The 26,157-nt window shown below is 41.9% G+C and overlaps 1 protein-coding gene across 1 annotated transcript in view; it reads left to right on the top strand.

The window, feature by feature from the left end:
• Positions 1 to 26,157, top strand: part of trim36 (tripartite motif containing 36) — a 129,398-nt gene that overhangs the window by 81,667 nt on the left and 21,574 nt on the right. Inside the window, exons 7-8 of the mRNA XM_068029859.1 lie at positions 5,082 to 5,203; positions 16,051 to 16,344. Coding sequence (XP_067885960.1) covers positions 5,082 to 5,203; positions 16,051 to 16,344 — 416 coding nt within the window. The remainder of the gene's footprint in view (positions 1 to 5,081; positions 5,204 to 16,050; positions 16,345 to 26,157) is intronic.

Genomic DNA, 26,157 nt, shown 5'->3' with positions numbered 1-26,157 from the left:
CTCCCACTAATATCACTCCCATCTGCCCAGCTTCATTTTCTAAAACAAAGTCCTTTTCTTGTTGGGCTTGCTACGTACTGGGTAAAACAAAATTCTTCTGACTGCATTTTAAGATTTCTACACTTGCTATACCTTTTATAAACGTTATCCCAGTTAAAATTAGAGTCGTTAAAATCCCCTACTATTATTGCCCTAATGTCTCTATACTTCCCAGCAATTTGCCTAGATATTTGCTTTTCTATCTCCCCCTGACTGTTTGGGGGCCTATAGTATACTCACGGTAGTATGATTGCCCTTTGTTTGTTCCTCAGTTCAACTTGTCTGGTTTCATTTGATAATCCATCTAGCATATCATCCCTACTCATATTGTGACTCCTCCTTTTTTAATTCCCTCTATATCCTGTCTAAAAAGCCTGTAACCAGGAATGTTGAGCTGCCATCCCTGCCCTTCTTTAAGCCATGTTTCAGTAATAACTATGATATCACACTTGCAAGAGTCTATCTGTACTCTCAGTTCATCTGCCTCATTCTAGACTTTTTGCATTGAAGAAGATACCACTAATCACTGAACAACTCCTTAGTTATCTATTTTCTAGCCTTCGTTTTCTCTGATTTCCATATTTGCTTACTAATTCTCGGCCTTACATTTCAAGCTTTGCTTCTTTCCCTTCTCACTCTTTGCTCAGGTTCCCATCCCCCTGCCAAGCTATTTTAAACCCTCCCCAACAACACTAGCAAACCGCCTTGCCACCATATTAGTCCCGACCCTCTTGAGTGCAACCCATCCGGCTTGTACAGGTACCACCTTCCCCAAAAATGGTCCAAAGCCCCAGGAATCTAAAGCCCTCCCTCCTGCACCATCTCTCCAGCTACGCATTCAGCTGCTGTATCCTCCTATTTCTGTATTCATTAGTATGTGATACTTGGAGTAATCCAGAGATTACTACCTTTGAGTTCCTACTTTTTAATTTCTTTTCTAGCTGCCTAATATCTGTCTGTAGGACCTCATCCCTCTTTCTACCTCTGTCATTGGTACCGATATGGACCACAACCTCTGGCTGTTTACCCTCCTCAATCAGAATGGTCTACAGCTGCTCAGTGACATCCTTGACCCTGGTACCAGGGAGGCAACATACCATTCTGGAGTCACGCTTGTGGCCGCAGAAACTCCTGTCTGTTCTCCTAATTGTTGAATCCCCTATTACTATTGCTTTTCTGACTTTCCTCCTCCCTGTACAGCTAAGCCAGCCATGGTGCCCCGGACTTGGCTCTGTCTGCACTCCCCAGAGGAACCATCACCCTCACCAATATTCAGAACTGGATACCAGTTAGAGAGTGAGATGCACTCAGGAGACTCCTGGACAATCTGCCTGGTCCTTCTTGTCTGTCTGGCAGTCTCTCATACCCTCTCTGTCTACATACTCTTAAGCTGTTGGTTGACCACCAATGTACTCTCTAATTTTTTTGTTGTTGTTTGCAGCCTATTCATTTAAGTGTGCAGAACTTTGAATTTTTTTTGCACAGCAGTGTGCACATGATAACTTAAAGGGGTTGACTTGTGCTCGGCCTGCGTGGAAGCTTCCGGGTTGCGGCTGCCCTGTCTAGAGGGAAGATTGGTGACCATCTCCTGAAAAGTGCTTTCAATGTAGCTCTCAACCTCGCAGATACACTGCAGTGATGCCAGCTGCTGCTGAAACTCCAAAAACCCAGATTTCGAGCTCCTCCAGCTGAGAGCACTTTTTGCACATGTGGTCGTCCAGGACACAAGAAGTGTCCTGGAGTTCCCACATGTCACAGGATGTGCATTTGACAGGTCTGAGGTGCCCTGCCATGCCTCTATTTATTAGATTATTAACTAAATTTCATAGTTTAACTCATTGCCTAAACTTAGATGGAAAACAATTACGATAGTAATACTCATCAACCGATCACCTACATGCTGTCCTGTGATCCTTGATTTTTTTTTGTTTTAAGATTTACTGATTATATACTGCTGTCTCCACTCAGGTCCATACTCTGTCCTGGGCCTTCTCTCCTGCTGTCTTTATACTTCTGCTGCCTCTGCTCCTGCCTCCTGCGCTCAGGTCTGTGCTCTCGGTGTTGTGGCTAATATTCCACAACCAACGTCACCAGGAACAGTAAAATGAAAGCAAAATACTGCAGATGCTGGAAATCTGAAATAAAAACAGAAAATGCTGGAAATACTCAGCAGGTTTTGCAGCATCTGTAGAGAGACAGACCTGAAACATTAACTCTGTTTCTCTCTCCACAGATGCTGCCAGACCCACTGAGTATTTCCAGCATTTTCTGTTTTTATGTCACCAGGAACAGAAATGATTGATCGGTATTCTGGGCATATTTTGCTTTATTGGATTGCAGTTAACTGTAATATTTGTTATAAAACTTTCAAATTGTTTAGAACAGGAAAACTGACATATTTGATTCAGCTTATTCTTGGTAAAACTGAATTCAAATTTATGAATGTCTTTCTGTTAAACTGATTTAGCTTAATCCATCTGTATAATTATTTTAAAGTATGCTAGCAAGTTAGACTGTGGCTGTTTGTACCATAATCATTGCAGAAACAACTGTTTCTATAGAATTAGGAATGAGTAATACCAGCCAACAGTAGCATTCCATTGATATGTATGCTATCCACCCATCTCGGAGACATCCATACATATCTCCAAGTATCTGCCAGGCATTGCTTCATCATTTCTAAACAGTGCCAGTTATCTGGAATTATTTCTTTAATACCATCTAAACTGAAAAACAATTGGAGTGGAGAACTTCAAAAACTATACACACCCTAATAGCTTTGCAAACAGGTGAAACATGAACTTGTTTCATTTCTTTTCTAGTAAGTATTTTTGGTTAAGGGAATATATTATAATTAGGAACATAGAAATATAGGAATAGAAGTAGGTCATTCATCTCCTCAAGCCTGTTCCACCTTTAAATGATGGCTTATCTGAAACTCCATCCACCTGCCTTGGCTCCATATCCTTTTCTAACCTTGTGCAGCAAAAACCTATCACTCTCAGATGCTTGCAAAAGCTTTAATGTTTTTTATATAAGAGTTTGTGACAATAACATTCATCAACGAGCCTTTCCTAAACCTTCAGAAAGGTTGAAGCACCTTCTGTTTTGTTTCTTTTGACATCTAAAAATTAACAGTTAATACATAATGGGAGTTATTTTTACCTTCACTGCTTGGGCAGTAGATTGATGGAGTAGATCGCTCTTCCATCATAAAATTGGACGATTTTCCTCTCCAATGAAATCAGTTCACTGTCCAAGTGAAAGTTACCATCCATAGCTTTGTATTTTCCTCACAGCAAGAGTAAAGCCTAATTTTCTTTTTAATTTCCATTCTTTTTCCCTCACTGTTCACTGGATAGCAGTTATACTTCAGGCTTAACAGAAGTCTGAGAATCTTTCCAGCTTGAAGGAACTTGGCACAACTCCAGGGCTTTTGTACTTCATTTTTAGTCTAAACTTCAGCACGTCTACTCAACATAAAAATGAGTCTCTTTTACTGTAATCCCAGACCTTCAGGGGCTGAATTTTAATCGCACACCATGTTCCTCGGCAGCACACTTTCAACTTGGCAGCCTTCCAACACGGAAAGGCCGCCAAGGAGCTCCTGCGATATTACGCACAGGGGCGCATTTAAATAGTGGGGGTGGAGCGGCCACCCCCGATGACATAGAGGGGGCGGCTGCCGTGTCCCTGGCAATGGCGTCCGGTGCCACTGAGCAGAAATTTTAATTTTTCAAGGGACTAGGAATTTAATTTGTAATAAAAACAGTAAATTTCACATAAAAGTGCCACTTCCACCTCCCAATGATCACACAATAGATTTATTTCCCTCTCCTCCCCACCCCGCAAAAACCATTCTTGACAGTCCCGAACTTTAAACCCCAAACTTGGCACTCTTTGTCCTTCAACCCCTTCCCACCATCCCCACAGCCAATGAAAAATGTTTTCCCCGCTCCTCCACCCCTCCTGCCCTGAAAATTTAATTCCTCCCCCCCTCTCCACCAGCTTCTCGCCTCAGAACTCCGTACAGAGTTGCAAAGGCAAGCGAGCTGCATTCGGAGTCGGTAAAATCGGTGTGGGACGTCCGCCACCTGTAGGTAAATTTATTAGCATATAATTTAGGTTCATTTGAGTATTTAAATGAAGGGCCCACCGTCAGATGGTCCAGGGGGGTTGGCAGGGCGGGTCCCCCGCTGGTAATATGTGGCGAGTCCTTCTTGACGCCGCAGGTCGAAGAGGGCCTCTCCCTGCAACATTTTAGTGGCCCTCGTGCCGCGACTTGCCGCGTCAAGGGGCCGGTAAAATTCAGCTCCTAATATGACGGGATGGAGAACTGCTTTTACTCAACATGTTGAATATACACTTTAGAGAATGGAAGTCATGTGGGTGTACATTCTTTTGAAAATAGATAAGACGTATGTTTGTGCCTTTCCAAGTGGCCATATTTGTAAGAGTTTCCACAGGATGTCCAATTTCAAGGTTATCAAACCATTCTGCTCGCATGGAGAGTAAACACTGACACAGACTGTTTGGTCGAATGGCATGTCTCCACATTGTAACCTCTATGTATTTCTATGTATAATGTGGATGTTCAAGAATAAATGCATCAACTTGCAATCTAAAGCATGGTTGATATTTTAATGCTACTGATGCACCACACTCACACTGAAACTATCCATCCTGTTGGAGAAGACACCAATACTGCTGCCTGTGCCTGGTACATACATGGACCATTCTCCTCTTGTCAGCCTCCATCTTCTCTTTGGCCTCCTTCACTCCTGCACCACATCTAACATAGCTTCCCGTTTGTATCTGTGACATGGATGAAACATGCATTGTAAATGTATCAACATTGGGCCTACTGTCTCCAATGGTCAATCCCGAGGACACCATTTGAGAAGGGAAATAGCTCTCTCTTGCTTTGTGATCAACATTGTGGTACATCTTTGACTTGAGAAGCCTTGTTTTTCATTTGTCTTTTGTGCCCTTTGTCCATATGAAGAAAAGACTTGATGATTGGTGCAATATTTGTGCTTCAGGATCCGAATGGCCACTGAATCTCTGAAAACTTTCCAGCCAGCTGCAGAACCCTCCTTCACAGATTTCATTCTGGATGTTTCCAGAGAGGAGGAGCTCCTCAAAGAACTGTCGTTCACAAATGGTGAGTGTCTCTGTTCCTCACTTGGTTTAATATCTATAAGAAAGCCTGCAACATGGTCTTAAGTAACACCTTCTATTTGTTTTCAGAACACTGTTAGTCATCAGAAGCCCTCCCTGTAGTAGCTGTACTTTCATGAAATGTAACTGTGGCTTACTTAACCCATGCTTTGGGTCAAGTAGTGGTACATGACAGAGATAAAGAAGGGAACATTATTTTGATTTTAAAAAGTATTAATGTAAGCATTCTTGTGCCCATCAAGATGAGGAGTATCAGTGCTGGGAAACGGAACACTTCGCTTTGTCATTCAGTGTCAAGAAAGACCAGATGGACTGTAAAGATCTCTTTGCCTCAACAATGAGTCTCAGCCACAAATTCAGAAGAGTATCTCTTCTGAATAAGAATGATTTGCTCCATTTCTCATGCATGTTATTCAGTTTATTGTCAGTTTAATTTAACTAATGAGCAGTTTTGAGCTTTGCGCATGCTGCCAGTAAAAAACTGGCTGAGGCTGCTCAAACTCATTTCATAAAGGACTCTTACAACCAGCAGATACAAGCTGAGGCACTTACATGTAATTAGGGAGGAATTAAGAATTGCAGTGGACGGGACGGTGAAGAGGAAGGCATAAGCTATGCTTAAGAATGATTGTGAGATGGAAATATGCTCCCTCACCTCCCACAAAGGTGGCATCAATAGAAACAAGATACCTTGGTCTGGGCTAGACCAGACAAAAAAGGACAGGATGTTATCCAATGCAGAATTCCTTTACAAACACTCATCATAAAGAACTGATGCTGAGTTAGTTTAAACTTTATTTCAGCATTTCAGAAAACAAATAGTTAACTTTCAACTTAAAATAGTGAGTAACAGAAAGAACGCAGATAATTGAAGGAAGCATCTCCGTTAGAGTACACTGCTTCCATGGTTTATACCTCAATGGCCTGGATTTGATCCAGGCGACGGGGGTCTTGACTATCAGCAAAAGCGCCAGCGAGAGTCCTGCATCGTCTCCTCTGGCGAGGGCCCGCCAGATCAAGTGCCAATTAGGTACTTAAATGGGCAGTGGTGGGCCTTCCCCAGGATCAAACACCCCGGCAGTGGAAGTCCCACCTGCTGAGAGCAGCCGGCTAATCACAGGCTGGCAGCTCTTTAACTGAGCAGCGCCAACACAAAATTGCCAAACTTAATTTTCAAAGCTAATTTTACAAATGTATTTAGAAAACATTTTATTTCACCTTTCAGGAAAAAAGGGTATTTTTCTTTCCCCATAAGGTTATACAGTTACATACAGCATGATATCTGCATAATAACACAGCCTGTACTATTGAAAAGGCTTGTGCTTCATGCTTTACTCCATGTGGTTCAAGTACACAAAATATTAGCACATACAGAGTATGTGGAAGCATCTGACAATAAGGTAACCTGGCTGGGAGAACCATTCTCCACTTCAGTCTACACAGGGATTCGCTCAGGCTGAGTGTTCAGGTTTTGTTTAAGAAATTCTACACTTTGAGCATTCACAAAGTTTAAATTCAAAGCAAAAACAAAAACAAGATTTAAAGGTATAGGTCTCCTAAATCATTCAAGAACTGAAGCTTCTATTCTCTCCTTCTCACACTGGACCACTACAGACCACAGACTGTTATTCACCAGCAGACTGCTCGATTGCCGACAATCAGGAATACATAGATTGAAACTGCCAGGAATTAGGCATAGAGCCACCCCTCCCCCTCAGTACATGGCACATTGTTCACCATTAAATTGACAAAGAATTTTTTTTGATATTTTTAAAATTGAATGCTCCAGTCTGTGATTTGTGGCATGTATGTTTATGCAACTGTTCATATCTTATATATCCAGAATGGCTATTAGGCACATATATGCTCAGACCCATGCATTGGCTGATTCTATCTCCATGCTCCAACCAACTCTATCTGACACCACCCTCTCCTGAAACCCCACCCCTCCTCAGCCCGGAAAAGGAAAAAAGCCAGTTCAGGGTTCTCTGGGTAAAGTTTCTCGTCGCTCCCTCGTAGCTGATCAGGAAAGCCCCAGACCTGCTTATTTTTATCCATGAATAATTTATTTTTGGGTTCATATGATGTGATGAACTGGTTTTCTGGAAACCCATCTAATTCTGTAATTTTTAACTGGAACTGGCAATAGCTACTTGTATTGCACTAAGACACACATCAGTGCTACCGCCACCCCCCCTGCCCCCACCACCATTTGTTGGCCTCGTGCACCCATCTGCAAGCTGAATGTAAACTTGCCACGATTTACGAAGTACAAAGACTGGAATGACCAGATTTTAGTGCAGCTACCTGGCTGAGAGCCTTGGTGAATCCTGGAAAGCTGGCTACATAAGCATGGGGAGCTGGCATCACCATAATTAAAAGCAGCTTTTGGGAAACTAGTGATCTGGACCCTGTGGTACTTCTCTAAGCCATTTCTTTTTGAGAATGGAATTGAGGACTGGTGGAGCCCAGGCTCAGTTTTAGCTCTCAGTAAACATTGCTTTCTCTAGAAAATATAATGTAGCTTTTACAACTTCTATCAGCCAATCAGTGGGGTAATTTTACATCTGCACCACCTGGGCAGTAATCTGATGGACCGACTCGCCCACCTGTTATATTCATTCCATTTATTGCAACAAAATGTAAATTGAGTGCGTTCTATAATGCGCTGGCAATACACTCTGCCAGATTACTGCCCAGGTGGTGGAGATGAAAACGTCTGGTATGGTTTATGTATACTACAAAGAATTGGTTACATACACATCAACTAGAAAACTAGTAAAAGCTGACAAACAACTTCAAAAACATTGGCATGGCTCCAAAAAGCTTCACCTCAAGAATAGACCTGATTATAAGCTTATGACATGAGAAAACAAATAGTTTACATGGGCTTTGTAAGTTAAACGATGGGTATATCCAATGCTCCTTCACTTGTACTGGATGAAAAAAGATGGCCCAAAAGCTTGAAGGGGAAATCCAAATGATAAACCACAAAATTGGTGGTGCATTTCTAGGAGGGTCTGAGAAATGGTCCTTGCAAATATTTAGACATTTTACAGTACATATTACCAATTTTAATGTTTTAAGTAATGCACATTTATAATTTACAGGGCTGGCAGCCTTTTAAAAATGGTGCCAGCACCTGCTTCTTCAAAAGGTGATGCCATGACTGGCATCGCTGAGGCTGCCCCCGCCATATGATTGTGGGGTGGGGCAGCGGCCGCCATCGATATGTAAACTGGCCGGCCATTGTGTAATTGCGGCGGAGGGGGTCCTGTGGGGGACCACTGCCATGTTCCGCAGCCACCGCCACTCCCGGCAGCGGGACTACAAAATCCAGCCCATAGTCTCAGAATAAGGGGTAGGCCATTTAAGACTGAGATGAGGAGGAATTTCTTCACTCAGAAGGTGATAAATCTTTGGAATTCTCTACCCCAGAGGGCTGTGAAAGTTCAATCATTGAGCATGTTCAAGACAGAAATTGATAGATATCTGAATACTAATGACATCAAGGGATATGGGGATAATGGCATTGAGATAGACGATCAGCCATGATCTAATTGAATGGCAGAGCAGCTCGACCGGCTGAATGGCCTAATCCTGTTCCTACATTCCTAATCCAGCACCCGCCATTCCCACCTCCCCACCTGCCCAATTGAAATTGGCACAATTCTTCTCCTCCGCTCAGTCTGCGACTATTCTGTCCCTCCTTAGTTCCAGCTGGCAGTCTCCCATCCTCTCATACTTCTCAGCTAATAATGACATTCTCCTTCCTCTTACCCCAAAGCACCACTTCCAGCTTCTCCCCTCTTCCTCCCTCCAAACATCACTTTCAGCTACTACCCTATTTTCTTTCCCCTTTCATTACTATGCATCTGCCCACCCCTCTACACTGGCATCCATTTATTAACTTCCCCGTCCCATTCATTGCCATCCATTTCAATTTTCCTGTCCCCTTCTTTACCACCTATGCCCTTTCCTTTCTTCTCCACTGCCATCCATTCCTCTCTTCCCATTCCCCTCAGTGCTGCACTTGCTTGAGTCCTGCTTCTAACAGAAGTGATTCTGCTGGCTGCATCCTGCAGATGGACATTTCTGTTCCTGTGAGAATTCCTGCCTACACTATGTAGGAGTGAGATCACTTCATATTACCACATGGATTGGTTTGGAGCAATGCTGATCGGAGAAAAACCTGGCTTACATTATTTTTGTCAGCAAATGCTGTTAAGTAGAGCAGCTTATCAAAACACTGAATCTTGACATGTATGGTATAAATGAATTTAATGTTGCCTAAAGTTGAGAGCGTATTTTAGAAAATTTCACACTTATAATTATTAGTTAGTAGCAGATAGATTGTTTGCCAGTGTACTGGAATGGACTTTCCCGTGGAAAATCCACATGCAATATTCAGTTGTTTCCTGCCCATAAGGAAGAATTCTGTCGTGTAATAATTTTATTCCTCTTTACATAATTATAATTTGAGCTTATTTTAAATTCTGTTTCCATCCTGCAGAACATATTTTGGCTGGCGATTTTTATCCAGGACACTAATCACGAATTCATTTATTGATTCTTCTGAAAATTCCTGATATACCTTATTATTAAGGGTTTTCTTTGCCTTGCCAATGTTCTGTCTCCCGATGCTGCTGTCTCAAATCAAATAATAACACAAAGATGTTCATTTTAATGGGCCATAATTTACTGTAACTGGTGAATGAATGGCCACTGCTGTTATTTAGACTTGCTCTTCTCCTTTTTAAAGTGACGATATTTTGCACTGCAAGTTGCTGGAAATGGGAGATGCAAAAGTTGTAGTGACCTCCACAGTACATCAGGGACTTGAGTGAACAGGACAAGCAACTGTGTATCTCCTTAACCAATCAGATATGAAGGGTTGTGAAATGAATAGTACAGTCTGAACCAAGAAGTGTAAGTTAGAATAGTAAATTCAATGTCAAATCAGATGCAGAAAAGGAAATAAAGAGGAAAAGAAAGATTGGATTAAGAGAAAGAGAGAACAAAATGAGACAGAAAGAAAAAGTTAAAAAAGAACTGATTGGCAGCTTTTCAAAAAGATCTCCAACAAAAATTGAATGAGATTCCACACTTATAATTATTAGTTAGTAGCAGAGAGATTGTTTGCCAGTGTACTTAGACTGAAATGGACTTTCCCGTGGCAAATTTATTTCATATCAACTATGCAAGCACTGGAACTTCACGCTGTTCAGTGCATTTGAATGGTGAGTCAGACAGTGAGATGCCGTTGTCCTCAAGCTGACATCTCTGACAGCAAGTTCCGACTTTTCACATTTGACCTTGCATCTGCCTTCGCATGATGTTGCTGTGCGATTTGTGCATAAATAACGATAGTGCCTTTAGCTTCACTGTTATTTTGACAGGAAATTCTGGGCTTAAGTGTTTTGGTCACAGATTTGGAACAATGCTTGGATTTTGTTCAGCTTTGTGCTTTAATCTACAGTATAGTCCTGTGGGAGACCACTGCGTGGAATCATTTATCACTGGCACATATCATCATTAAACAGATCAGATTCAACTCTGATCCATTGATTCAAACTGAATTTGATCTCATTCAATGGCAGTAGACCAGCTTGTTCCTAAACCAAATTAGTGATCTAATCACAAAAATACTTTAATTAAGAAAAGTGAAGTCGGTAGGGGACAGATTGCTGCAACCCTTGCTGAAAATTGTTTAGGTTCCCAGTTGCATCATAGGATGTTTTACTGCACAATAACAGTGATGTAAATGTAGTACCTCTCATCAGTGCATAACAATTTGGGACTATTCCAGACTTGACAGTTCCCCAACTGTGATGAATGTAGGGCAACAACTATAAAAAGTGAAATGTAACACCCTTTCCATTCTGATACTACAGCAATTACTTAGTGGAGACACTGCTGGGACAGCCCAGAATGCATTGTTCCCGACAGGAGTTTTTTGGGACCTTTTCGTTATTGTGCAGAACTGGATTTCTCGAAACCTTCTACCAATGGATCTCTTCCTTAAAGCTCCCTCCACTAAAACAGAAGCAGCATACCAGACAGATGCCTTCTGAAGAGACTGTGCAGAGCAGTGAGTTAGACACTCGTCTTTCACCTCCTAAGTTTGATTGGATGAATGTCTGTGCTGGCTACAATGGTTCTCAGTTTCAGTCCAGTTTGTAGTAGGCATGGGTCCACAGCACAAAACGGCCCCAGTTTGGCACTAAATTGGAAATTTTACTCAGTGAGAGCAGGGAAGCTGCTCTTTTAGTTCTGAAGAAGGGTCGCTGACCTGAAACATTAACTCTGCTTCTCTCTCCACAGATGCTGCCAGACCTGCTGAGTATTTCCAGCATTTCTTGTTTTTATTGCTCTTTCAGTTGCTGTAGCAATTAGAACAATATTGAACTGGTATTCTACTGAAGCACATTGTAGAAGCAGAGCAGAGCTTAGCAATAACAAAATTAGGACAGGTGACCAAAACCTTAAAAGAAAAGAGGAAGTCTTGCATTTATATGCCACCTTTCATGACTTCAGGATGTCCCAAAGTACTTTACAGCCAATGAAGTACTTTTGAAGTGTAGTCACTGCTGTAATGTAGGAAACCCAGTTGCCAATTTGTCCACAGCAAGCTCCCACAAACAGCATTGTGATAATGTCCAGGCAATCTGTCTTGGTGATGTTGGTTAAGGGATACATATTTGCCAGGACACCAGGAATAGCTTCCCTCCTCTTCTTTGAAATACTGCCTCAGGGGCTTTTACTTCCACTTGAGGATGTAGCCAGGGCCTCAGTTAAAGTCTCATCTGAAAGATGGTGGAATTTTAAGGAGATCCTGAAAGGCTTTGACTGAAATAGGCTCACAGTTGGCGTCACCTGTCCCTGACTGAGGCCTGCTGACCTGGCTTCACATTCTACTATCTGCCCCGTCTAGTATACATCTGTGTCGGCATCTGTGGAAAAAATATTTCCTTGTTGGCTTTGCTAACTTTGACAAAGACTCTAGCAGTTTGCAGTTAGCCTAATGGGTGCCTTCACTTATTTATAACAGATCAATAACTGCATTAAGAGTGATGATATATGAGGCTTTTAGGCAGGAATCAGTCTCCATGGAAATGTTTTTTGCTGAGGCAGGATGTTGTTCAGATACACTTTGTGCCATCTGGAGCTGGAATTCAGAAGCTGGATGACACTATATAGCACATTATTGATTAAGTACCACTAAAAGCCCAGTGATAGATATTGACTGTCTCATGTTTTAATTGATATTCAAGAGCTGCATTATCATTTTTTGTTGCAAAATGAAATTTCAGAGACTAAATGCTTCACATAACTGATGTGCTAGATTTTTTTCGTTTATGTGCTCTTTTATATAATTGAAAAATAAAATGAATGTTAGCGTATGAAACATTATTGTGAGAACATTGAAGTACTGGTCAATAATTATCCCTCAACCAACATCTGGTCCTTATCACCTTGCTGTTCCTGGGAGCTTGTTGTGTGCAAATTGGCTGCTGCATTTCTTACATTACAGCAGAGATTACATTTCAAAAGTACTTAATTGGCTTTGCCACAGTACCGAAACAGCTCTTATCAAAGTCGCAAATGACATCCTACGTGACTGTGACAAAGGTTGACCATACCATCCTCTTCCAACACCTCTCCACCATCATCCAGCTGGGTGAGGATTTTCTCATCTGATTGCATTATTATTTCTCTAATCATAGCCAGAGGATCACTTGCAATAGCTTCTCTTCCCAATCCCACATTGTTTCTTCTGGTGTCCCCCAAGAATCTATCCTTGGCCTCCTCCTATTTCTCATCAACATGCTGCTGCTCGGCAATATCATCTGAAAGCACAATGTTAGTTTTCACATATATAATATATTAGTTTTCATATGTATGCTGACGATATTTAGTTCTACCTCACCACCACCTTTCCCAACTCCTCCACTGTTGCTAACTTATCAGACGACTTATTCGACATCCAATATTAGATAAGCAAAAATTTCCTCCACTTATATATTGGGAAGACTGAAACCATTGTTTTTGATCCCCGCTCCAAACTCCGTTCCCTAGCTACCGACTCCACCGCTCTTCCTGGCAACAGTCTGAGACTAACCAGTCTGTTCACAACCTTGGTGTCATTATTTGACCCTGAGATAAGCTTCTGACCTATTTGTGCTGTCACTAAGACCACCTAGTTACACCTCTGTAACTTCTCCCCCTCTCAGCTCATTTGCTGCTGAAACCCTCACTCATGCCTTTGTTACCTCTAAACTTGACTATTCCAACATGATCACATTGTAGTGATCCTCTGGCTGTGATTAGATAGATAGGAATGCAACCAGATGAGTATAGTCCCACCCAGCTGGACGATGGTGATAATCATTTGTATCATGATTCACTAAGGCTTAATATGTTAAAAAAAAGATAATCGGGAGGTAAGATTGATTTAGTTAACATTTCAGGTCTGCATGACTCTGTTTTTCTCACCACAGATGCTGTCTGACCTGCTGAGTATTTCCAGCATTTTCTGTTTTTGTTTCAGATTTCCAGCATCTGCAGAATTTTGCTTTTGCTCTTTAACCAAGCTTTTGGTCATCTGACCTAATATCGCCTTATGTGGCTCGATGTCATATTTTGTTTTATAATGCTCCTGTGAAGTGCCTTGGGATATTTTATTACGTTAAGGTACTATACAAATATACATTGTTGTTTAACATGCTTCGGGATGTCCTGAGTTAGTGTAAGGGACTTCAAAATACAAATTCTTTCTTCTACTGTAAGGGCTGTGGAAGTACAATATAGTTAGTGTCTATTGCTTCAAATCTGCGATAGTAAATCTGTTCAGTAAATCAATAAACTGCAATGGAATAGTTAATGTTCTGGGTGTTGCAGCCTTCGGAAATAGCATGAGCTCCAATCCATCACCCTCATGAGCAAATGTAACAGCATTTTTGGAATAGGATGTTCCTGATTCTTCCAAGAATCGAGGTTGCCTGAATAAACTGCAAGACTGTGACACCATTCCTACAATTAGTTTGATCGTATTAATGTATTGATAATTTCTCAGCTCCTTAATATCTACCTAAGAAATGGGCAAGCACTGAGTCACTGTTTAAAGAATCTGGCCTTGAATCTTCTTTTCAAATGTATATAGATCAAATATTATAAAATGCTCCTAAACTCATTTGTATGATGATTCACTAAGGTTTAATAGTGAAAAAAAAAATCAGGAGGTAAGATCAATTCAAATTCTACTACAATGGCCCAGATTTTGTAGATAGTGGTGAATGACTGCACTTGTCATTCACTATGCTTATACATGCCTGCAGATTTTACAAGCATATTGCGGTTAACAGCATGGTACCCTCTATGGGAGACCTGGGCCCAAGTGAACAAGCTGGACTTAGTGTGATTTCCCTGTTTATGTTAATCAATGGCTGTTCTTACCTTAGTTTTGCCCAGTAACAGCATGCACATGCCAGAGGAGGCGAATGCTGGATGAGCACACTTACTGATCAGGGTAAAAACAGTGAGCATTGGAAGACTATATAAAAGGCTGCGTTTGCTGACACCACAACCACTAGGTGGCGCAGTACTTGCACATGCACTGAAATGTCACTGTCTGCAACATTTTTGGCAGCTGCCAGTAATATAGATGGCACTGCTCAATTTATCACAAAAACAAACATAAATGAATCTCAAATCCCCAGTGGCTGTGAATATCGCCTCCATCCCACCCCCAACAGTACCCCACTCCCGCGCTTCTCTTCACCGCTGCCTCCTGCGCCCGTCTGCTCACCGCCTCGCCACTTCTCCCCCGCTCGGCCACTCGCCATTTTTCCCCCACTTGCCTCATCACTTCCTCCCCTCTGCTCTGCTCCCTGCACCCTCCCGCTTCTGCTCCCTGCTCCCTCTGACTCACTGTCTCCCTCCCCTCCTCTACCTATCTTGTCACTCTCTCTCTCTCTCTCTCTCTCTCTCCCCCCCCCCCCCCCCGCTTCCTCCATGCGGGGAAGAGAGACGCATGCGCGCATGCGTGAATTAGTCCTGGCAAGCTGGGTGCTGATGTAGGCTGCACATGCCCAGCACCATACTGAGAGCAAGAGTTGGTTCTGCGCATGTGCGAAGCTGGGAGAACTCTGATGGCTTCGGCATTGGGCTGCATTGTCAGGAGTCACTTTATATATAAAATGGATCAGGCTGATTTTGATGCCATACTCAATCTATGTTGATTCACTGTAGGATTCACTGGATAGTTATCAAGTATGAGATTTTTCTTATCCCCAGTCCATTAGAGTCCTGGACATCATCATATCTGAGACCAGGCAACTCAACAGAAACCAGCGATCAAACCTGGGGGCCTTCATTGTCTGAATAGATTAATACCGCGGCACATAGTAAACGTACCCACTGAGGCATTGGCAGGAACTGAAGGAAACTGTTTGTTTTCCATTTGTTGACCTTGAGCTGCAATTTATTTTCTAAAACCAGTTACAGTTATTGTGTCTGATGAATACTGATGTGTATTTCCCAAGTAGCAGGTCTCTTTAATAGAATTTTCTGCTGAATCTTTCTTTTATTCCTGATTTTAGATCTTTATAAATTACTTTTCCAATTTAACATTAATGAAACCAGTTACACTAGTTACTTATGCACCTTAAGATAGAACCTATAATTATCTTCATGGAGCTAATTAGATTCTTGTCTAATGAAGTGTCTAATTGGAAACCATTATTAAGATAGGGGGCTATATTATTGATTTGTTGAAACTATATATGTTTGCTAATCTGTGGAATACTGAGATGTGACTAATATTTCCAGTTCCAGATGCTCCAGTTATTGACCAGAAGCAAAGCCGACTTTACGATGAGGGAATTATCTATTGGCAGCAGCCCAATGGCACCCCTCCCGTTGACCACTACAAGCTTGAATACAGGAGACTCGATCAAGATGGAGACTCTGCCTGGGAGCCCACTGAGGACGTATGCAGCACAAGTAAAATCATCTCCAACCTTGACACCAATAGTAGCTACCTCTTCAGAGTTAAGGGGTGCAAGAATTTTACCTACAGTGACTACAGCAAGGAAGTAGCTTTCCATACACCACCTGCTCCAGGTATGCCCTTTGGGAGAAGGAGAGTTAATACTGAGTTATAATTATAGTTACTCCTTTAAACTAGTAAATAATTATTAAAATTAATTATCTTTGAACTGGATGATAAGGTTCAATGTGCCCCAGAGGAGCATCTATTGAATAATAAACAATACTTAGTGGTTTTGAATTTTCTCTGCGCAGTTCTTGACAGTTGAGCCAGGAATTTTGTGCTTTGCATATTGTCCCAGGATTTTTTTTAGGTACTGTGATGTTTCTTTTAATGGGGGCTTTTCTTATCCATTTAAAAATGTGTAGGTTTTTCTCTTTTTGCCAAAAGGGAGGCAGTTAGAAGAAAATATACAATTACCTCAAATAATATAAAGTACTTATAAATTCTTTTAAAGTGATGTTTTTCAAGTTTTTTGTACAACATTTGGAATCAGAATTAACAAATTTAATCTAAGTCATCCACCTTCCATCAATTGCCTTACCTGGCAAAACGGCAACACACTCACACCATAGGAGTGAGCATTTAGCTTAGTGGAAGCCTCTGAGTCAGAAGGTGAAGGGTTCAAGCTCTACTTCAGACAGTACTGGCAAATGGAGACTAGAATGTGTTCTCTAAATACTGGGTTAACATCCATTGGGGTACTTATACCTGGACTGAGTGAGCACTGGCTCTGTGGTAGTGCTTCTGCCTCTTGGTCAGAAGGGTTGGGTTTGGGCCTCATTCCACACAGACTTGGAGAGTGGAGTGTTGATTCTGAATAGGATTGACATCCAATGGGGGTACTTGCATCCTATTGGTGTCAGTGCCCCTCCCTCCTCATTGTAGCGGTTAGTGGAGTTGTTTAGCGTTTGTTTCAGCCCTCCTAGGAGAAACATAGAAGCATAGAAAAATTTATTTCACAGAAGGAGACCATTCAGCTCATCATGTCCGTGCTGGAAGGTACGCTGAAGATAAAAACCACGAGGAAGGCAACCAGAAACCAACTCAACTACTCTTCTCTAGTAGGTAGCTCAAGTATCTCCTGTATGAGAGTTGAGTTAGGGCACTGCCGAGGGCAGAACACAACAGACCTTTGTTTATGTTCTAATCCTGGACAACTTGTCATAAATTTCATGGATGTGTTGCTGGAGTCCTTTGATGCTGATATCAAAATATTTCATTGTTTTTGCATGTGTGTGATAACGTTTTTGAGGTTAGACTGAATTTAGGACAAAAATATTATAGTTCTATATGCATAGGGAATTATTTTTAGTTTTTATTCAAGAAAAAATTGAATGGTTTTGAACTCAGGATAATTGTAAAAATTCTAAAATATTGGAAACCTTTGTAAGTCAGACATTGCAATATGTGCGTTAGTGGCTGGCTCAAAGTAAATTGACCAGCTCCCAATTTGTTCTACTCTGAACAACTAAAGCATACTTAGGAAGTTACTAAGTTTTCCATAACTGTTCAGAAATTATTAAAGATCAGTCGTAGTTAGTTTACAGCTAAATCTGAGGTAGTAGGACCTCTTACCTCTCAGAATTATTTAACTTTAGCACTGTATTAAATTAGTGAATTTGAATAGTCCATTAATTTTTACACAAGCCTTTAGATTTTGATTGACAGATAATTGGGATATTTCATGTATCCATCCAAGATTCTATATCTGGTCAGTATGTACCCTAGTATAGCCAAATCCAGACTGCACTTTTAAAAAGGATGTATATACGCACAAAAAGGTTTGATCATGTATAATATCAGAGTTACGTTTTTAAAGTAGTCAAAATCTGCTTTGTTCTGTTCAACAGCAGAATTCCAAGAGTGGGAAATATTTACGCTTCAGAGCCCTGTTGTTGAGTATTTGTATACACAAGTAAGGTACACATTCTGAAATATTAATTGATTTAAATCAGCAGTGACCTACTCCCACAATTCTACTTCAATACTGGATTGTGCACTTGGTTTAAGTTGGTTGCAGACTTTGTTTAAATTTCTGCTCCCAGGGTTCACTTTCACTATGAAAATTAAATTTTAATGTTGCAAGCTCCAGATGCATTCCTGTTTTAGTTCCAATTCAGTGCATTGTACAAAAGGAACTGTTCTGAGACCCATGACTGGTGTTATTAAGGGTGGTGGTGGTGGAGGTATATGGTGTATAGGATGGTAGTGGTCTCTGCAGTAGTATATGTTTGCAAGTAAAAGGTTGATGAATAACCAATATATTTAACAATTTGTATTGTCATGAACATGGTATAAGACAAAGTGGGAAGCACATTACCATGATAAAAAAAATCTAGAAAATCTACAACAAAGCCACTTACAGATGTTTTGTAGATAAAAAGTATACAGACTGAAAGCTGAAATGTCTGTTTAGTTCTCAAGCATTTCGTTTACTCTCACTAACCAATTACACAAGGAATAATAGACCAGGCCATATATGGATCATCTACAGAAATGGGTCACCTCGACTCTACGCTTCTGATTTGACGGGCACTGAATTCATTGCAAAACAGTTATATAATCTGAAACCATTGTCATTACTGTGTAAGCAGCCTAGGACACAACTTGTACAATAGGCTGGTTACTTTACATTAACAAAAAATCTTTGAGCATTTTTAAATTTTATGCCTTTTTATACAGCACCTGTTTCTAATATTTATTTTCGTGACTGTTCTTGTATTTTTATTTCTCCCATATGTCTGTATTCTCTTTTTGATTTACAGTACTTGGTAAATTTCATTGTTAAACAGCCCCTCCTCTGCCCTCTCCACTCCCTGCACCCTATATACATTGCTCCTTACCTCTTCGGTTTCACTATGTCATGGAAAAGGAAGGCTTGCTCTAAGGTCTCTGCTTATGTTGCTTGCAACTGTGTGACATCCTGCCACTCAGGGAGGAGAATTCAAACCCATGCACTGTCAGTCCTAGTATAGCATCTTGAAGCGCTGATGAGCTGCATTAATCCGCCGGCCAATTTTATTGTTTACTCTTCATTTTTACATTTTTGGTTTCATAATTTTGTCTGGCTTATATTTGATCATTTTATGCCACCAAGAAACAGTTAATTGGTAACATCTCTCAGTGCTGATGGTGGAATCTTGCTGTGCATAAAATAAGCTGCCACATTTCTTTTACCCTTCCTTCAATTGTTCATATTTTATTCTTTCTTTGTTTTTTTTGTTCTATAAAACCAATATTTACTTCCTTTAGGTGTGGTCAATGCAGAATTTATTTTCTTTTGTACAATTGCTGAATACGTTTAAGTTAGTAAATTGACACAATAGGATATTATTTACAAAAAATAAATTATATTGTACATTGATTTTGTACAATATGCTCCATACACCAAAGCCTTGTGCAGTTGTCTTGTTCAAACATTTGATCTTTTCTGACCAGAATGATCAACCTTGAATATTCAGTCAAACATTGCACTTAATTTTGTAACATACTCTCCTAATAGCAATCAAATATTTTACAGAATTTAAAGGGACACTTCTTTTCATAAAAAATGCTCAGGAGACTGTTTCCCATTTTTTCAAAAACACAATGCAACAAAATAAATCAAATGGAAATGTAGCATCACGTGTTTCGCAGATGAGGTTATGTCAAAAAAGGTTGGCACAAAGGTTTTCTGCTTCTTCTCCCTCCCCAAGACAAGTTTTGGCAGGCTTACATGAAGATAATTTTCCTGTAAATAGATCAATCTTTGAAATACCCAACAACACCAACCCAGCACCAATGTCTTTTCAATTACTTATTGGATATGCAAACTGTTTTCAAACAATGTGTGTGGACAGACTTCTGATATTTTTAAAACATGACCCCAAATGTGTTGCATATATTTATAAATGGTGTACAGTACCAAGACAGAGTAAAACAAATTTGATGAGGTTCTGCTCCTGATGCAGAGTTTCACTCAATGGGAGCATGCATTGAAGAATTTGACAGTGCTCCTGATTTATTGGTGATTAATTTTAGTTTTAAGTACCTTAAACACAGGAATGATGTGAATTGGATGGCTCATCTCCAAACTTAATTCTTCACTCAGTGTTCCTGAGGCTCTGTGCTGAGAGCTTTGCATGATTTACCCTTATCTGGAAAACAACCTTTTGGCAAAGAAAAATCAATGGCAGCTGCACAAGACAAAATAAAATCAGCTTTTTGTAATGTGATAGCTCTATGGCAATTTTTTTTCTTTTATTTTGCATCCCATTGCTATCAGCTAGAAGGGTGGGGCTACAGTGTAGACCATTTCATACATCTATTCATGTTGTTCTGTCATTTGCATGTAGGCAATATTTTTTGTGTAGGATGAGGTTGGTTTTTCCAATTTTTCCTCATCTCTTTGTCAGAGTGCTTAAAGGCAAAGAAAAATTTTGCAGATACTTTCTGTTCCCTTTTTGTACATAAACGAAAATAATGTTCGCACCAAAAATCTCTTACATTGTTTTAGAAAATGTAAGGGCTGAGTTTCAGCACACAAAACAAGGTGGGTTGAATTTAGGTTAGATGTTAAAATTTTACAAATCTAAACCCAGGCGCTAACCAATTGCCAACCTGCCCACTTCCAGGTTTAATGGACACAGGACAAGGCGCAGGCAGTCCACCACTCCTAGAAAGGGGCTGGCAATTCAAGTATTTGAATGAGGTTGGCAGCCTCTGATTTCACCTGTCTTGCAGATTTAACTTTGGTCAGCTGGGTTTCCCAGGCCTCAGGAAAACCAGAGGGAGAGAAGAAAATGTAAGTACCTGTATAGCACTGCGTGTAGACCAGGAGGAGCAGGTCTACTTGCTCCCAGCCCCCAAAGCTCCCCAACCCAACAAAGGCCCCTGGGTTTGGGAATTGGACCCCCCTGCCGCTCCCAGAGTCAGAGATTGGGAAATTTCCAGCATCAGGGAATGGACACCTCCCTGGGATTGGAACTTCCAAGGTCAGGGAGCAGAACACCCCCAGGATCACTCCACACCCAAGGTTGCAGATTGGAATTCCCCCACCCCGGAGGTTGCACAGCTTACTGCTGAGTCTTACCTGCCCGCCCGGCTGGAAACTAAGCCTTTCAATCAGGTTCCCCATCCAGAAGTCAGCCTATCAGGGACAAAATGTGCACACTGTGGACTTAAAACATGTGGGAAAACCCAGACTTCCGGGTTCCTGTCTGAAATGCTGCAACCCCACCTATGGAACGCATCCCTTTAACATCCGGGTCCAACTATCTTTCTTGTCAGGGAGACCCTTCAGTGCAGTTTCCCTCCAAACTAGACAGTTCCACTGATATTGGGTAGAATCTTAACTACCAAGGGGAGGTGGATTTGAGTGTGTGTGGGGTGTTAAATCCCCGAAAAACGACATTGGGTTGGGGTCCCGACATTATCTCTCCCACTTCCAGGTTTCCCCTGGGTTGTGTTTGCAGGTGACTGGAGAACTTGCTTGGAGCTGTTGGGTAAGTAATTGTTATATGCAAATGGCACCTGTTTTAAACAACCATTATGATTTAACAGCCAGCATGCATATTTCCTGAGCTGTCAGAGACTTACCAGGGTCTCTGACATGAGAGCACAGCAGGGGCTACTTTTTCAGTAAAACTGACAGGCTGGGAAGCCTTTGAACTGTGAAAAGCAGCATGTTATAGATAGAGCAAAGTAAGCCCACAACCAATGGATCAGATCAAAGATATTCAGTCCTGCCACATCCAGTTGTGAATGGTGGTGAACAATAAAACAACTAAACAGAGTAGGAGACTCCACAAACATCCCCGTCCTCAATGATGGGGGAGCCTGGCATGTCTGTGCAATAGACAAGGCTGAAGCATTTGCAACCATCTTCAACCAGAAGTGCTGAGTGGGTGATCCATCTCAGCCTCCTCCTGAGGTCCTAGCATCACAGATGCTAGTCTTCAGCCAATTCGATTAACTCCACATGACTTCAAGAAATGACTGAATGCACTGGGTATCCCAGCTGTAGTACTGAAGACTTATGCTCCAGAGCTAGCTGCAGCCCTAGCCAAGCTGTTCCAGTACAGCTACAACACTGGCATCTACCTGACAATGTGAAAAATTGCTTGGATATGTCCTGTACATAAAAAAAAGGACAAATCGAACTTTGCCAATTGCCGCCCATCAGGCTACTCTCAATCATCAGCAAAGTGATGGAAGGTGCCTTTGACAGTGCTATCAAGCAGCACTTACTCAGCAATAACCTGCTTAGTAATGCTCAGTTTGAGTTATGTCAGGTCTCCAGACCTCACTATAGCCTTGGTCCAAACATGGGCAGAAGAGTTGAATTCCAGAGGTGAGGTGAGAGTGACTGCCATTGACATCAAGGCAGCATTTGACTGAGTGTGGCATCAAAAGGAGCCATAACAAAATTGAAATCAATGGGAATCAGGGAAAACTCTCCACTGGTTGGAGTCATACCTAACACCAAGGAAGATGGTTGTGGTTGTTGGAGGCGAATCACCTCAGCCGCAGGACTTCGGTGCAGGAGTTCCTCAAGGTAGTGTCCTAGGCCCAACTATCTTCAACTGCTTCATCAATGACCTTCCCTCCATCATAAGGTCAGAAGTGGGGATGTTGGCTGATGATTGCACAATGCTCAGTACTATTTAGGACTCCTCAGATACTGAAGCAGTCTGTGTCTGTATGCAGCAAGACCTGGACAAGATCCAGGCTTGGTCTGATAAGTGGCAAGTAACATTCGTGCCACACAATTGCCAGGCAATGACCATCTCAAATAAGAGTGAATCTAACCATCTCCACTTGATGTTCAATGGCATTACCGTTGCTGAATCCCTCCCACTATCAACATCCTGGGTGTTACCATTGACCAGAAACTGGACTAGCCACATAAATACTGTGGCTACAAGAGCAGGTCAGAGGCTAGGAATTCTGTGGCAAGTAACTCACTCCTGACTCCCCAAGGCACAAGTCAGGAGTGTGATGGAATACTCTCCACTTGCCTGAATGGGTGCAGCTCCAACAACACTCAAGAAGCTCGACACCATCCAAGACAAAGTGGCCTGCTTGATTGGCACCCCATCTACCACCTTCAACATTCACTCCCTTCACCACCGATGCACAGTGGCATCAGTGTGTACCATCTATGAGATGCACTGCAGAACTCACCAAGGGTCCTTCGACAGCACCTTCCAAACCCATGAACTCTACCAACTAGAAGGACAAGGGCAGCAGATACATGGATATATATTCACGTTCCTTTACTGTTGCCTGGTTAAAATCCTGGAACTCCCTTCCTGACAGCACTGTGGGTGTACCTACACCCCAAGGACTGCAGCAGTTCAAGAAGGCAGATAACCATCGTCTTTTCAAGGACAATTAGGGACGAGCAATAAATGCTGGCCTAGCCAGAGATGCCCACATCCCCCAAGTGAATAAAAATAAAAGGTGGCTCACCACCACCTTCTAGAGGGCAATTAGGGATAGGCAATAATGCTCATGGATGAATAAAAAAAACTGAAGAGCTTCAGTCATGTCCAGGTGAGAGGTTGCTGCTCACAGTTTTGTTTCTGAGAGAGTTCCTCCATTGCTTGTCAGGCGATTTCCAGCTTCTTTGATGCCAGTTCACCTGTCTTGCACTTCACTCACCTTGATCTGCACTTTCCTGCTGCCAGCCATCACTGCAGCGTGGAAGCAGCTTATGCAGCTGTACTTTGGACCTCTGATGAGGAACCAGAGAGCAGCACCAACAACAACAGCAGCAGCAGCAGCACCAGCTACCTTCTCCTCAGCCACATATCACTCCACAGGGCGGAGGAGATGGATACTGAGATTCAGTTCCAAGGATGTGAGTCCTCCAACAGAGGCAGAAGATCAGCTCTCTCTCAACATGTGTGAGCACCAGTGCCTCAGGAGGCTAGGCTTTTCATGGCAGCTTGTTGCTGACATCTGATGCCTCCTGGAACAATCCTGGAACAAGATCCCCTTTCCATTGAACCAGGTTGTCACGTATTGCAATTGGCCGTCATTGTGTCTGTTACTGCAGGGCCAAATCACCACCCCCGGGGACTCTGCTTCTCCCCGAGTTGTGTGCTCTTTTCCCCTGCAGGGAGAGAAAGCAGAGAGGTATGAGTGTTTGAAATGTATTGTATGGAAAGGAGAGAAGGACGACCATTGCGGAGGGTGACTGTGAGGCATTGGTGCGAGAGGGAAATAGGGTGAGGGTGAATGCGAGTATTGGCAGTTCAGATGGGGATATGAGGTGCTTGGAGAGACAGCAATGAGTGGAGCTGCAAGGTGTTTTATTCAGAGGAGTGCTGTGCAGGAGAATGCTGGGAAAGCCAGAGTGTGGGACTTGGCATCTGAAAGCGTGATACCACTCACCTTTCCTGTCCTCCAGAGGCCCTGGAACCTCCTGGTGCACTGTCTCCAGTTTCAGGGAATGTATTTCTGCTGCTGACTCCCTTGGTCACTTCCATCCACCTCTGTAAAGAAATTATATTGCTGCCATTATGGGGTGAAATCAGTGTGAAACCAGTCCCAAATGAGAATTGACCACTGAAATTTACATTGTGCTGAAATAGCATTCCAGAAACACTGTAATAAACAAATAAGTTTGGAACGGTGGGTCCATTGAGCAGTAATCAAATTAAAGTGGTCACCAACTGACCAGCAGCAAAATCCCATAAGAAATATTTTTTAAAGTCTTTTACAATTTGAAACAAGACAGAGCTCTTTCATGTTCCTTAGCTGTCATTTATTCACCGAGTCAATACTGTTTCCAACAGTCTATACCTTTTATAGCATCTTTCACTTAGCAAAATACCAATGTCCCATCAATGCTTGCCTCCCCTCCTATCACAGTATAACGTTCTATGCTTAGCAAAAATTGTTTATGAAAAAAAAGGATTTTTTTATATTTTTGTTAAAAAAACAACAATAAGGAACCTGTATATTTTATATTCCACTGCAGTGGGTATTATGTAAGAGTAATGCAGTTCGTCAGGACTGGTTTTCCAAAGTTCATGTTCTGAATTAACAGGAAAAAGAATTACAAGAAGAGGTGCAGTAAATGCTAATTATAGGATTCATCACAATAGAATGGATCTAGAGATCTAAATAACATTTTTTTCACAGAAAAGCTGTGCTGCCTGTCGATGAGGGCAGAATTTTATTTCAAGTGACCCGATGCAGCGAGGGATCTGGTAACAGGTCGGGAACCTGTCTGTCAAAGAAGTGGGCTTTGCTGTGGCTCTTTAACTCAGCCACACCATCAGCATCCTGCTTCCGGGTTTCCCGACCAATTAGAGAGGGAAGCCAGGATGACGCATTGAAGCGGTCAAAGGAAGGATTTCTAATTAAAGGGATCCCGGCATGGATCAGACAGGCTTAACTACACCTGGCTTCTTGAGACTGCAGCAACCAGAGAAATGCAGAGGGGACCCGGGAAGGCTGCCTCCCAGGTCTCTTGTTCTTACCTGCAGGCCTTGCTGTGGGATCTGAGGGTCTGCAGTGAGGTAATATTTCCCAAGAACTGGAGGAATCGGTCAGCCTCTCAAACCATGCAGGCGTCAGCTGAGACTGGCCCAAGTGCTTTATTAAAAATAAAATCAAAAGCAATTGCTTCAAAAGAACTTTTAAAGCATTTTTTTAAACCTCACACCTGAACTGAGCTGGACTTGCCTCTGACAGCTTCAGCTCCTGTAAGATCACCAGGAAATGTTTTCCCCAACTACAGTGAGAGGGTCTGCATATCAAATATGGGATGTCCACTTGTTTGCAGTTTTAATGGAGGAGGAGGAGCAATATGGGAGGGAGGAAATGTGAGTGAGGCAACATTTAAGAAGAATGCATCCTATGAGATATTAATGCCCCCAACAAAGTGTTTG

Source organism: Heterodontus francisci, chromosome 4 (genome assembly GCF_036365525.1).
Source record: "Heterodontus francisci isolate sHetFra1 chromosome 4, sHetFra1.hap1, whole genome shotgun sequence".
Taxonomy (NCBI): Eukaryota; Metazoa; Chordata; class Chondrichthyes; order Heterodontiformes; family Heterodontidae; genus Heterodontus; species Heterodontus francisci.
This window is presented reverse-complemented; position numbering and strand designations above follow the sequence as displayed.